This window comes from Egretta garzetta, unplaced genomic scaffold (assembly GCF_000687185.1).
Source record: "Egretta garzetta isolate BGI_Z169 unplaced genomic scaffold, ASM68718v1 scaffold25, whole genome shotgun sequence".
In the NCBI taxonomy this organism is placed as follows: Eukaryota; Metazoa; Chordata; class Aves; order Pelecaniformes; family Ardeidae; genus Egretta; species Egretta garzetta.
The window spans coordinates 3,219,625-3,234,487 of NW_009259800.1; the positions used below are offsets into that span (position 1 = coordinate 3,219,625).

A 14,863-nucleotide genomic window follows, 5' to 3' on the forward strand; every position below is an offset into this window, starting at 1 on the left:
CAGCAGACCGAATGAGCATTTGCAACATTGGCAATGGTCAGCCACTGGCAACCGCCTGGCAGCAGCTTGTACTGCAGGTAACAGCCTGCTCATTTTACCTGTTGCTAGACTTCACCTATACCAGAATTTCCCATTCCAGAAAGTCAGGTGCATCTTGTTTGTCGTCAGCATTTCATTCCGTAGCTTGTCTTCTGATACCCCAGAGTTGGTATGCTTCATCGATTAATTGGGTAGCTCAGAGCCTTGGCTTAGAAGTTGCTCTTGCTTCCTCTTAGCTCATGGGAAACTTTTAAAAATGTCTGCATCCTTGAGTACTAAGCCCTAAAGGGAGATCTTCACACCCTCCTCTAAATCTATGCACTTGCTGTAAGTATGGTGATGTGCCAGTGATTGAAAAAGACTGAATCATAATCTCCATAGCAAACAAAATTTCCATTAGAAATAGTTGGTCTTTGAATAGAGGGAACAGCATGAAAAGCAGGGATTTCCCTCCTGTGAAGTCTTATTGTTTGTGTAGGGAGGACTTCATAATTTGTTTCTCATGTTTATTGAATTGATAGACTTTATTTTAATGATGCAAACTGGCTTTGTGGTAGCCTTAGATTTCCAAATATTGTTCTGTTTGATATGTGTTCTTTAACTGTTTAAATGTGCAATGACAAACTACTTACATCTCTAAATTATTTGAGCTCACAAATCACTCTGACATGCAAGGTAAGTCATGCAGAAGCAATAGTACCATTTGTGAAGGTCTGTTTCCTAAGAAAACATTATTCAATTCAGAGAGAAACTCCAGGCTATGGGGATTCTAAAAGTTGTTTCCCAATTATGCCAGGCTGTTCTACAATTATACTTGCATTGAGCTGTATTCAGGCAGACCTTACATTATATTATGTTAGCACAGCTTTTCTATTAACAGCTGCCATGTTCTGTACGTGGAGATGCTGGAATATTGGGATTTCATGTGAAAGGAGCAGCCTGCGCTGGTTAAGCTAAAAGTCTGACAGTAGCTGGTAGGAGCTGTGCGTTGTTACCCTCTTGATTAGCAGCCAGGCTGGGGAGAGGGGAGACGTGCTTACGTATTTTTTCTATAGAAAAAGGACAAGTTCACCTTCACTTTTCCTGAATGACTTTGTGCAAAGTGCCTGATTAATAGCTCCAGAATGAAATTCCTTATCCACAAAACTGATGAAGCATGAGTTTTCTGCAGTGTTATGGCTTAAGGTCTAACCACTTCCAAGAAAAGTTAATAAAAGAGTTTAAGTTACTGGGGTCTACGTGATGCTTATGGAGAAACAGCCCCCATAAGTGACCCCGGAGTGAATCTGTGTACATGCAGCTCATTGCCACTGGGTGAGGGGAGCTTTAGCTCATAAACAATTAGTGTTGAGATTTTCAGAGTAATGAAATAAAATGGTTGAATAGCTAAATATGAACAGTTAAGAATTACTGTAAGGTTATTTGTGTGAAGTTTCATTAAATGTACTGAGGGCCAAATTCCTCCTTGACTTACAAGAATTAATTAAATAGTGTTCAAATGAAGGATTAAAGCTGTACATTCAGTCTTATGCAGGATATATAACGATTTCATCTTTACTATTATATATTGCATTTCATTGTTAAGAGTACACAAAGCAAAAGCCACTCTATGCTGTCTGTAAGGACTGCTCACGCAGTATAGTGATATACAACTCTCTCTGAAGCTGTGTTTCAGTGAGGACTGACTGCTGCTTATCACCCTGTTCAACCTTTTGTTGTAAGTAATATTACAAAGTAACTCAAGTAGCAGCTTTTCCATTTGGAAATTGGTTAGGTGATTAAACCTAATCTAGTTGTTCTCAGTAGAATTTGGGCAAAAAATGAAGGTTAACTCCATTTTATGAGAATCTTTAAGGATCTCCATAACCAGGCATCAGTTTTCTGTGTTGTTTGAGTGTCAAAGTGGAATCTGCCGAAGGGATTTCTTAGGAAAGTGTGTATACTCAGGGCTTTGTTAACAGAATCTCTCTCAGTACTTTTTTTGTAATGTACACTCCCAAACTTATTCCCTTAGAAAAGAAAATTAAGCTTGCTTGCTTTTTTTTTTTTTTAATTTCAGAAAAGGAAAAATAGTATATAGGCAATGTGTCAGAAGTGTAACAGTTTTCTCAAGTCCTCAAAAATCAAGGTCTTATCCAAATATTAATTCTAAATAATTAATTCTGGATATTTTTGCTGGCCACTTTTTTTTTTTTTTTTTTTTTTTTTTTCCAACTTTAAAAAATTAATTTTTGGTTTTTTTTGTTGCCCCCTTTTTTTTTTTTTTTTTTTTTTTTTAAATACCAACTTTAAACTCTCTCCGTAACAATAGCTCCTTGTCCTAGGCAGCCCATTTAGCCACTTCCTTCACTTCACTTACTGGTGAGTTCTGCCTGTTCAGTGCAAATTTAGAATACTCGAATGGAACGTGCGAACTGTGGTGCACTTGTTGACGTTCACTGGGAGCGTACATGGCCTTGTGTCTTTTGGCCCCTGACAAGAAATATCAGATCTGCAAATGAGGCCAGGGATGTGCTGTAACTGCCAAAAACCATGTGCATAGACTTCTTAATTTTACATTAAGAAAGCATGTGGGATTTTTCTAAGAAGTGTCTTAAAGTTGTTTTTAATGGGAGAAGTTGATTACTTGGACAATCTAAACAAATCATTAATGTTTTTTTCAGATATTCATTAGAAATAGCTGAAATTACTCTTCAATGGGAATTTTTCCCAGAGGAGGGGTTTCTGGGCGATAACTGTCTTCACAGTAAGAGGTCCTAAATGCTGCTGAAATGTCTTCCATTAATATTAGTGAGAGTCTTTTGTTGAGGTGGTGGCCAAAGCAGTTGTGTTTTCACAGCCCGTTGTGGGGGAGGCAGAGCCTCCCAAACCTGCAGGCTACGTAGGGGTTTTGTACCCATCTCTCCTTCCTGCAAGAGGCAATAACCAGCTCCTGCCACACAGGCCGCTAGCTTTAACCAGCACAGTTTCTGGTGAACAGGGACAGAAGCTCCAGGTGTGGTCGATGCTGTTGAACAAGTGGGTAAATGCAACTTCTGCCCTGTGTAGCTCCCCCAGTCTTAAAGGTTGGCTTCAATTAGAGTTTGCTGCCGAGTGTAGAGCCAGTGACGCAAATTGGGGCGTTTCAACTCTAGAACTTTTGGAAGATGTGCAACATTACATGTGCGTTACTGCGGATTTTGAAGTGGTGGAATAAAGTGCTCTTCCAGACTAAGAACCCTCTGGACAAAAGGTCATTAGTTACTCAATGAAAGCCTTTGCATTACTCTGAAAAATGTAACATTTCATGACATTTTAATCATAAAGCTTTTATCTGGTTAATAAAAGTATCCTAAAAATCCTCCTAATTTTTAAGGATGCTCTTGACTCTGTTCCCTACTCTGGTTTTGAGTGGTGGGAGCCGCGTTGCTGGCCGTTCCTATTTGTTTCTGAAAGTGAAAATCTGGTTGTACTAAAAAGAGCAGAGCTGTCTGTTAATGTGTATTTGTGTTTGCTTCTCTAATTTTTGCAGTAAAGAATGTTAAAAAAAACAAAACCAAACAACCCAACCCCAAAACTTTTTTGGTTGTTATACTGTCCCAAGCTGTGGGAGTCTTGGCAGTCTGTGCCTTTTTATCAGTTTACCAATGCAGGCATAGTCCAATGAGCTTTTAAGTCACTGGTGAGTACCAGCTATCGTGTCTTCTAGATGTTAAAGTATCTGTTTGGTAACGTTTTTTTACAAGCTTGATAAATCTTAATACTCTTCATGTGTTGAGGTATTTGGTTTAATCTACCTGGTTCTATTTCTCTTCTTTTCAAATCAGCCTTCTGCTGCTCTTCACAGTGGGAGCTAAAGTTGGACAGGGAGAATTTATGAAAGTGCGTGTGTAGGGTATGTCCTGTAGTGGGCTGAAGGCACAAAGCTGCAATATTATCACTGGAGAGCTAACCGTTCAGAGCATAACATTTTAATAACAAAGAATATTCTCTTTTTTTTTTTTTTTTTACTTTTATTAAAACATCAGACATGTGAAACTTATTAAACGCAAGGCTATATCCTGAGTTGGTTTAAATTGGCATGGCTCCATGAGTTTCAGAGAAGCTCTGTCAAGTCTGATCAGCTGGGGAGCTGACCAACAATGTTTGCGTTCAAAGATTGTTTTCCCATTGGTACACATTAACAATTTCCATTCCTGTTAATGTTTCATAACCAAAATCAAGTACAGCATTTAGTAAAGCTTTTTGCCAGCAAACACACTGTAACAATACTTCGACTTAAATGATTTTGCAGTGACCTACAGGGATTTGAAAGGGGTCCCCATTATAAAAAAGGTAGGTATTGTCCCCCTTCTTACAGGTGGGACAGCTGTGGGAGTTGCCAAATCTCACATGGTATAAGTAACAGAAATCAGCCCCTTGCATGCTGCTGGAGAGTCTGTCTTATCAGATTGACTCTTACGCCTGTACAAAGTAACATAAGATGATCAGAAAAGTCTTTGCATTGACCAAATCATCCAATAATAAAAAATTTATTTAATTTGACTGGGTTTTTTAGATATATCACCTGGTACATTTGGCTAAGGAGGTACTGGAATAGATTAAACCCAAATTGGACCTTGTGTATGTGCATATATGTATTCCCACACACTTTTTAGAAGGACTGTTATTAAAAAAGCCAATCAGCATAATTTCACTCTGGTGTACATTTTTTCTTAGACTTATGTTTTTGTTTAAAACCTAGCGGTATTAAATTGATAGTCTTGTTGTAAGTTTTACAGAATTCTGCTGTACTCTATGGAATGCTTTTACATATCGAACAGTAGTTCCCATAAGAAGGAAGCTCTGTTTCAGTCCTGATGCCAGAGTTGGTAAAGGCTGCCAAGCAGTAAGCAGTGACTGAACAACGGCTAGAGGGTTTGTGGTATGCTTTCTAGAGGTCTGTCAGTCAACAACATGTGCCAAGAGACCCATGACTGCAACTCGAACTTAAATCGGTTGTAGTGACTGGTTTCCTCCCCTAAAAGAAGCGATAAAATCGCTTCTTTTGGTTTCAAAAGCCAAATGCAAGTTTTGGATCCTGCTTTGACTTTAAACTTCAATCCAGCCAGCTTCACTGATGAGTTTTTGACTCGGCGTTAGGCCATCAGCTTCAAAGGTTTCATCGTGTCAATCTGTTGTGCTTTTTCATGTCCTGTAAGAATCAGGCTTGCTGAGATTCTTAATGGTAAAATGTGCAAGTGTGTTGTATGGGCTGAAATTTCTAATAATCAAACCAAACTGAATCAGCGTGATGTGATCCTGATGAATATAGCTTAATATCTCATATTTATGTAGCTATCTCATATACACCTAGTAATGTACATTCTTGTACAAGCTTGTTACTTGTAAAGCCAGCCCTGTGCATGATTGTGCAATTGCAGTGGTTAACATGGCATAAATATGGTGTTGGAGGCAGAACTGAGCTTGTTTGTACCTTTTGTACCATGCACAATAATTTGGTCCCTTAGACGTGACTGAGACAGACATCTCTGAAATAGGGCTTGTGGTTATGCCGTTTATAAAGGTTTATTAATGATTCACTGAAGCCTGCTCTCCAGTTATTTTGTATTAGCTTAACTATTTCACTACAGATCTGGATTTTGTTTTCTCTCCCTGTTGTTCTTAAATTGAAAGAATATAATTACTGTGATGCCAGGTACGGTAAGTTACGCTGTTACAAATCTGTCTTGCGTAAGTCCGGTTAGTGGGTTGTTCCCCTTTGTACCTGTCCATGCTGAAAGTGGTGGAGTTAGAGCAATGCAAGAACTGTTTCTTCTGAGCTAAGGAAATACATGCAATAATAAATGGTTTAAATACAAACCAGGAAAAACAAATAATTTAAGTGATGAGGTTTTTGAGTCAGCCTTTTTTTATGGCTACCGTGGTTATTCATTTGTTAAGAGGGATGGTAAGAAACACAGGCTCAAAATTCTCTATTGTGTTTAATTAGTGTCCTACCTCTCTCTGGTAAGAGCTTTTTTCATCTGTTCCTCCAGCTCTGACATATGTCTGACCATACTTTTTCATAAATTTATATATAGTTTTGGTGCAAATGTTCCCTAACTTTGTGTTTAACCAAGGTATTAACAAAACGGAGTTGAAAGGAAGGCAGAGAGGTAAGTGGGAATGAAGAAACTTAAAAAGAAATCAAATACTGTTTGTTTGGTTTTTTTCTATTGACATCCTCACCAAAAAAGACACGCAAACCCCCTCCCAACAAATAATACCCCAAAAGGCTATCTTGAAATGTTAGTAATCAACCAAGTTAATAAAATCCATTTTTTTCTTCACTTTGCAAATGTGATGCTAGCTGTTCCAGCAAACTCAGTTTATGGAGAAAAGCTGCAGAATATTTTCATAGTTACAGTTGGGATCATTTATATTTCAACTTATGTTCCAGAGACATAACACCTGTTTAAGAACTAACAAACACATTTTCCTTTCTTTTTTTTATTTTTTAGGCAGGTATTTTGTAGCCATAATTAAGCACCAATATTCTTCAGTCTTTATGTTAATCTGAGGTACCTGTGACTTCTGCCAAAAATGACATTTCATGAATTAAGGGTCAGTTTCAAGTAAAAGGTGAACTCTAAAGCACACCAGAACACATGGTGAGAATTTAAAAAAATACAAGAAGATCAGCTCAAATTGCTTTTCTAAGAAAATACTATCAACTTAACCGTTCTGAGCTACATTTTGGGCAACAACAGCTCTTCTGTCTGTATTTCATTACTTTTAAGATTCTCTGTGCCACACTGACATAGTGCAGACTGCTAGAATATAGAGACTGTTTCCAGTGCTTTGATAATATGAACATGGGTGCATTAATATTGTATATATGTTTGAACATATGCAGAGAAGAAGCAAAAATGGGTTCTGAGCAGCACTGAGTCATTCACTTACCTTTTCTTCTCCTCTCCATCTCATACAGAATGCTGCTCCATCTTTGCGTGTGAAGTTTTATGCAATTAGTTCCAGTTTGTAGTGCTTCTTGGCTTCCTTTGTTATATAACATATTTGTGCTCATATTAAGGGACTGACAGCATGGAAAATGACTTTTTTTTTTTGCCTTACAGGTAAGGTCAGGTACAGACAACAATGCTGTTGGTTCATGACAGCTCCCCGGTATTACAGCACTATTTCCTGTTACAGTGCCAAACACCCAGAAAAAACCTCATCGGTACTTAACCCATGCACATTCTACTTCTGCTAGTACTGAGCAGATTGCAAAAGGTTGAAAGAATTTGTAGGGATGGTCCTAATTCCTTGATAAAACCAGTTGAAACCATACAAACGTAAGTTTGGATTCAGGGGTACAGTACAGTTCGCTGTCATTCACATCACACCTGGTCTCCAGCCAGCGGCTGGTGCCCCTGCTCTCTGTTCCCCTGTCTCTGTAATTCAGCTCTGGTGTTCTTTTGGCCTAGAGATCCCCGTGCAGTTACACATGCGCTAGCTATGCCATCAGCCTGCTCCTGTAAATCCAGTACGTATGAGTAGTCTTAATGAATTTCTAGGAATGACCTGGGTCAGGTTTCAGCTTCTGCATATGTGCAACTATTCAAAGGTTCCCGGGGGGGGGGAAGGGGGAGATTTGGGAATATGACTCCCATGGGAGAATGAGTTCTTAGATCAGAATTCAGTGTGAGCTGAGAGATATTTGCTGTACCTATGAATCCCAGGAACTGGACCAGAAGCCATTACTCAGCTACTTTTCAGGGAGACGTGTTCCCCATGCATGAGGTATGATCCGTCCCTGGCTTCTGCTGTGTTGGAGGTTATAATAGTTGAGTTTAGCTTGGAGGTTGGAGCTTTTGCTGCCTTTTTTATGAGCATTTTCCCGTCTGTGTGAAAATATCGACTTCTGGTTTACAGGGAGAGCCAGGAACTTTTGCTGATAGCTCGGCAACAGTGGAAACGGGAAGCAAGGAACCGATGTTTCTCAGGGCCCAAGTACTGCAGATTTCTCACGACAGTGTTGCAAAGCCAGCCTGCACCTTACAGGAATTCAGCCAGGGCAGTAGAATTGGAATTGGAATTACTTGGAATTACTGCAGGTGTTTCAAATAGAGACTTTCCAATGTGACATTATGGCATGTTGCAGTGCCGTGAGCTCAAGGAGCTCCTGCTGTTTGCCCTTCTGCTGGGATTATCCAAATTCCAAAGGAAATCCTAGAATTTGCTTCCTGTATTGCATGAGGAATGCCATAGCATTCTTCTAACAAGAAAAGAAAGTTTGTGCAACAGGCATCACGGTATACATCATATGAGAGCTTCTGAAAGATGGATTCAAATAGTATTCCTGCGAGAATTTACATTTCCTGGTTCATCTATTTCTGGTTATAGCTTCTCTGTGATTATTCTTCACTCTTCATTTAAGGCCTTAGATGGTAAAAACATGGATACAAAAGAAAATGGGAATACTGGCATCAATTTCAACAAGTAAGAAGCTTTGACCAGCTGCATCAGAAGCTGGGAAGTGCTTTCCAGAAGGGATTTATTTGATAAGTGAACCACCTAAACCCCACTTATTGAAGTTATTTGGGGCTCAGATCTGCTGGCACGCAGCAGAATCCGCTCAATCTGATGCGTTATCTGAGAAGGGTTTGTATAAAACTTTGTCAGCAAATGTAGTCTAAAAAGTAGATCCCAAAGGATTCATTAATAAATTAAAAAAAAGGGAACCCAGTAACTGAGAAACTAACCCTCTGTCTGGTAAAGAAAGAATTACTTTATTCTTTCCAACAGAACTTTTTTAAAAAGTTAATTACATGCTGGTTTATAGTTTTACAAGTGCAGGTTGAAAATACATCCTTAGCTCAAAGATGCCTGCCTTTGCAGAAATCTCACTTTTCTATCCTCCACAGTACCTCGTTTTCATGTCTCTCACTTCATCTCCTAAGTATGTGCTCTGCAACTCTATGTGGTAACTGCTAAATTCCAAAGTGCCATCTAATGTTTGTCAGCAGGACAGCAACTGGTTTATGCTAATGATTATAATAGTGCACAGCAACGACCGTGTTTACCCTAAGCATCTCAGGAATATTTTTGCAGTTTCATTTGCCTTGAAAAGTCTCGACTTCTTTTGTTTAGTGATTTATTTTTTTTTTATTATTATTATTGAATGAGGGTTTGGAAGCAACTGAAAGGCAAGGATTTTCTTACTTTGTTTTGGCAAGATATGTGAAATAATAATTTTCCACAACTGCTAACCTTTATGGCCTGGACCTGTGCCAGTTTTAAATTAAAATTATTTCATTTGAATGACAAATTCAGAGTTTCATAATAATTTCCCATGATTTTACATTGCTTTACTAGCAGAACTGTTTTCTTCTAGAAGTACGTCTAAGAGAAACACATTGAAAATAAAGTCTACTTGCTGTGTGTACCTTGCTATATAAATGGGCATCTAAGTTCTTTGCGTGACGCCTCTGAGTGTTGCAAGATCAGTAAGTAGAACTTCAAGTAATTATTAAAAATGTCTTAAAACAGGAACATTCAAATGTAAACATTAAAGAGTAATATCAGGTTCAACAGGGTTTTTTTTAAAAGCCAACTTTCCAGTCATATTTACCACATCTGCTTCTTGATAATCAACATGAAAACATCTTACCTTTTAAAGCTGTGATTTATTTTTCATGTTCTGCTGCTTGTTTATTTCTCAGACAACAGAACATGATTAACGGTGCTGGCTTTTTAAGATTTTTAATCCCTCCTGTGTTTTAGTTCCCAAGCATGATACTGTACTAGGTCAGCTGGGAAGTTCAGGAAGAAAGAGTTTAAACCTTCACAAGACCTTTTTGCACTATAACTCTCAAGATATGAAAAGATTTTGTTACGGATACAGGCCTTGATCCGCATGTGTACAAGCAAGGCAGACCTTTATCCCTACAAGGCATTGCACAGGAGTCAGTCGGTCCTCATAAGCCTCTTCCCTTGCAGATCCACATGTAGCTGCAAGAATATTTTGCAGAAACTTTCAAACCAACAGGCAGGCAAACGGGCAATTTCCTCTTCCCCTGAGCCCTTTGAGCTTTGGACCTGAAGGGTTCAACCTGGCTTTGAAAACCAAAAATTTTCTACAATTCCATTTCAGCTGTCTCCAGTATCTATAAGCTCTCATGAACTGAAGCTGAAAGAGCCCCAAATGAATGTTGGGTTATGATGACATTTATAAATTACTGAGTCTTTTGCTAGTTTGGGTCATCTCGTTAATGGTTCAAATTATGCTCTCACTTGCTTTGTCACAAATGTGGAGTAATTCACTGGAGTCATCGGTGTGACTGAGAACAGAATGGCCAAAGATGGCCACGGGCAGCCTGAGGCTGTGTGCCAACTATAATTAAAGCCTTTGATTTAAATAAATGTCAGAGTCTACTCTTTAGATATATATATTTAAAAAAAACCCAAAACCAACAACAAAACTGCTTCCCTTTTTAAGCTACCAAATTACTGGCTGAATAGAATATTTTTTAACCATAGTTGTGGAGACTGAGAAAAGCTGTAGAATAATGTCGGAGTTCATTTTAGGGACTTGATCTAAAATGTATCTTTAGCTGCTGGCAGAATGGCATTTTTAAAATACCGTAGTTAAACATTGAAAAGAACTGTAGCCTCCGTGTTTCTAACCCATCTCCATGAGCTCTTCTTCCTTTTTGCCATGTTATTTTCATGTGTAAGTATTTCAAATACAAGAAACTTGCTCTGGAATAAACTTTCATACACAGAGACCTTAATTCTCTCTTCAGAAAAAACTCCAAAACAGCTTCAGGTTTTGGTTTGAGGAGGACAGTAATTACATAAAAATCGGTTGATCGTACAGACAGCTATCAATCCCATACAGAATGGCAGACCACATTTTTGCCCTTAACGTGCCAGAATGGCACGTTAAGCTGGTGTCTTCTGAGCAAGCGATTGTAATGTGCAGGTTGAAATACAGCACATATAATCTGGAAAATCCAAAACCCAACTCAAAATCTCAGAAATGAAAACTGGTTAATACTGGGTCTTTCCTTCCTGCATTTGAGTGTCCTTGTTTTTCTATCCAATAACTACAGCATGAAATTATGGTCACAGTGCCAACCTTAAATTTGATATGTTTTCCTTGTTGTTGTCACTCTGTTATAAATGCAATGCTATTTTAATTTTTTTTTTCTCAAACTGGAGGGGATTTTTCTATTTTTAGCCCTGTAAAATATAGTTGATTCTTATCTAAATGAAGCTGCTGGGAAGAAACATAGGTCATTCATTCATCTGCGACCTATATGCAGTGACATGTAGCTTCCTCTGTCCTTTATTTCTAATGTAAGCAGTGCTGTCACCAGACCGTCCTTGTTCTCATCCTGTCATATGACAACTTGGATGAAATGGAGTTGACTGATATTAGATGCAGCAAGATGCAAGCTGTGTTTGTATACCAATGAAAATCCCCTGAATTTACTGAAATGCCTAATGGTGTCCCCCTATAGAAAGTGTCCGCTCCCTCTTTGCCGTACTGGTCTTCAGCCTTGTGATCCTTTAGCCCTCTTCTTTGATACTGGGTTCTTAAATAAGGATGACACATAAAATCATCCTTCCCTTATGTACAGCTACTCCCTGATCGAGGCAATCTGGCTTCATCTCCATTTCTAACCTTGCAGTATGAAAGCAAAAAGATTGTTAAAACCATGTTGATGGAAATGTTAGAATTACCCTGGTGGATTTGTCCTACTAGAGTCAGGCAACCATTCTGGAGCAAGTACGGATGCTTTGAAAGGGCTCGTGTAACTTTTCAAATATATTTAAAAATGATGGAAATACTAACAGATTTCAAAATGTATCTTGGAGCTACAAGGTTCTGTTTTCATTTGTCTCTATTAGTCATTCCAGTAGGGCACAGACACATCACGGTGTACTGTACTTTAGTTCTCTCACTTCCCTTGTTTATTTGCTGCATGAAGTTCACAGTACAACCATAAAATACCCTTGGCATGGAAGCACCTATATGAATATAGGCTGTCTAATTCTGAGAGTTGCCATGGGTGATGGTGGTGCTTTTGCCTATATGGTTAGCTGGGATTCTTGATTCATCTTGTGCCTTCTTGCTCTGTTGGGTTTATGGAAGTTACATATCACTGAGGCCATATGTTATGTTTCCAGGCAGAGCTGTAAACCATTTCATTTTTACTGCCTCTGAGAGCAGATCAATCTATAGTGCAGCACTAGTGATGGGGAATTTTTTAAGGGTAATGGGAGAAAATAAAAAGAGCGAGCTTGGCCCAGATACTATACTACTGTACCTTCCAGAGAATTAAATTCCTTCCCATTTATAAATTTTTAATTTCTCAGAAAAAATAAAGAAGGTCTTCACCCTACTTTTGCAGCTGGGAAAAACGTGACAGATTAAGAAATTTAGGCTCATTTAAAAATAAAGGGGGGAGAGGGAGTTTGCGATGTAGTCAGCAGTCTGATACTAATGGATAAAGTGTTCGTTGCCAGAATTTGGAAGTTCAGTATAACCTTAGGGATCTAATCCATAACTCTTATTTAGGTAATTAGTTCTTTTACTTCAGCGTTGCCAAATCCCAGCATTTAGAATTATATGAGCTGGTAAGATATTGCAAGTGGCTAAGAAATAAGGGGACTTGAGATGTATTTTGCTTTTTTTTTTTTTTTAAATAAATCTTTGGCTTTGAGTCAAAACATTTCCAAAATTTACTTTACAACCAGAAGGCCTACAAGCATCTATTATATTTTTCAAAGGAAAATTATGTTTTACAATAACAACCTGACTCCAGAAGGTGGGACTTCAAAATTCAGCAACGCTAATCGTGCATGGCTTGCACAAATACCTGTGGGTTTACAACATGAGAGACTTCTTATGCGAGTAAGAATTGGCAAGTCCATCAGGAAGGTTTTCAGTTTCGTCGTTTTGCATGCAAGAGTAGCTACTTCAGTGCCCTATGGATATAGACTTTATAATGTTTTTTTTCTTTGACAGTGTATAAAGGCCTGGCACATAGCCATGTGCATGCCTAAATTGAATGGTAGTTTTCTGTGCCAGCATGGCCTCAACAAAAGTTGAGCTATTTTAGTTTGTTAACTGAAGAAAAGTTGGACAAGGAGAAGGGGGGGAGACTGCTGTACAAAAGTGCAGGAGACTCATACAAAATGCGTTCCTTTTGCTTTGGCCTTTAAGTATTTCATTAAGGGCCACTACCAGTTGCCGCTAAATTATTCCACTGTAGACAGACTCGGAGCATATTTTTTCCCTCCAGTGAAGCAAATACTTTACTTCAGCGAAACCTTGTGGAACACCTACCATTGCCCTTGTCAACCTTTACGGCATTTATTTTTAAACAAACTAGGATCAGAGTTGGGTAACATAGTTCTGCCCTGTGCTCTGCCCCTAACATACAAAGCCTCAGCTCTAATATTCAGCCGGAACTCCGACACTGGCAGTAACAGTAAGGCTGAAATTAGGATTAAATAGGTCTGAAACATTCCTTCTGGTCTTAAATGTCAGTGTAGGAGATGCCACCTTTTCATGTTGACCTGGTAGGATTGAAATTAATTACCATGTTAATTACATGACACTGGATGCATATTTCAGAATTTTCGGGGAACCTGAAGCTGGGATAAAAAGATACTTTTGTGCAAAGGCGTGTATTCTGATAATTGAAGAAGACTGAATTGTAATGTACCTAACTTTCTGCTTTATAGCTGGTCGCGCTGTCTCTATCCCTGTTTTCCCGGGATAGTCTCTTAATTTGATTCCAGTAGCTTTCAGTCCCTAATTACCATTGTTCAGCCACCAGCTGTTACAGTGGTGGATTTATTTATTGCTTTGGTTTGCTGCAGGAGCCTCGTACGCAAGAGGAAAAACAACCATTGCCCCTTGGCTGGTGCCTGCGCGCAGTGCTGGTTATCGAGCCCCGGGGGAGGCCGTAGCTGGCTGCGCCTCTGCCCTGGCCAAGTGCTCACATCCCAAGGGCAAGGCTTAGGTCCAGTGCTGGCTGAGCGTGCCCTCCTGCCCTGTGATGGCTCCCCCGGGGGAAAGCCTCCAGGTTTAGTTAAGGTTGGTTTGCACTTACCTACCTACGTCTTTTTCTTATAAGACTTGATGTCTTAATATATTTATTAATAATTTACCCTTTGCGCAATCTCTTGGAAAAGGCAGAAGGAAGGATCAGATCCTAGAATAAGAAGTACGGGAAGCTCTCCTCCTTCTCAGGGATTTCATGGAGGTTTGCAGCCTGGCTGCCTGTTCAAAGACTGGGTACTTCCAATTTATGAGCAATAAATGGATGTGAAGACCCTGCTGTGAAGTCCCAGTTTTTGTTGCAGAATGTGGTGGATGCAAGGTATAGCACATCTGGCATTCGTTTTGGTAATGAGTAATTTATCAAGGCAATCTTTTACGGAATGTGGGACAGGTTTGCGGGCAGGTGAATGGTTTTAAAAAATGAGGCCAGTTGCACTTTGAGCTGTAAGCCTCACTGCATCTGTGTAAGATGGAAAAGGGAGGAGACTGCGATGGAAGATCAGCTTGCTCGGGTGGTGGTGCATTAGGGGTGGCATTAATCTCGAAGTGAAGTGCAAAAAGTAAGCAAGAGCCTTGCCTTTCATCTGCTTGCTTCTTAGCCCCCCTCCCCGTAATTCGCGAGGCCGCTGCGCGGCCGCTCTCGGGGGGCTTTCTGCCGCCGCAGCCAGCGGGTTAGCGTGTTCGGAGGCGGCGGAGCAGCCCTTCAGCTCCCTGACATCTCCCCTCTTTGTCTTCATCATCCGGCGGGGCGGGCAGCGTGGGACCCCCGGGGCCTCCGGG

The 14,863-nt window shown here is 39.6% G+C and overlaps 1 protein-coding gene across 1 annotated transcript in view; it reads left to right on the forward strand.

Annotated features, from left to right (window-relative positions):
• ARVCF (ARVCF delta catenin family member) overlaps window positions 1-14,863 on the forward strand; it is a 169,509-nt gene that overhangs the window by 84 nt on the left and 154,562 nt on the right. The window contains 1 exon segment of the mRNA XM_035895366.1: window positions 1-77. This exon segment is cut by the window's left edge and continues 15 nt beyond it. Within this exon segment, the coding sequence (XP_035751259.1) occupies window positions 1-77 (77 nt within the window).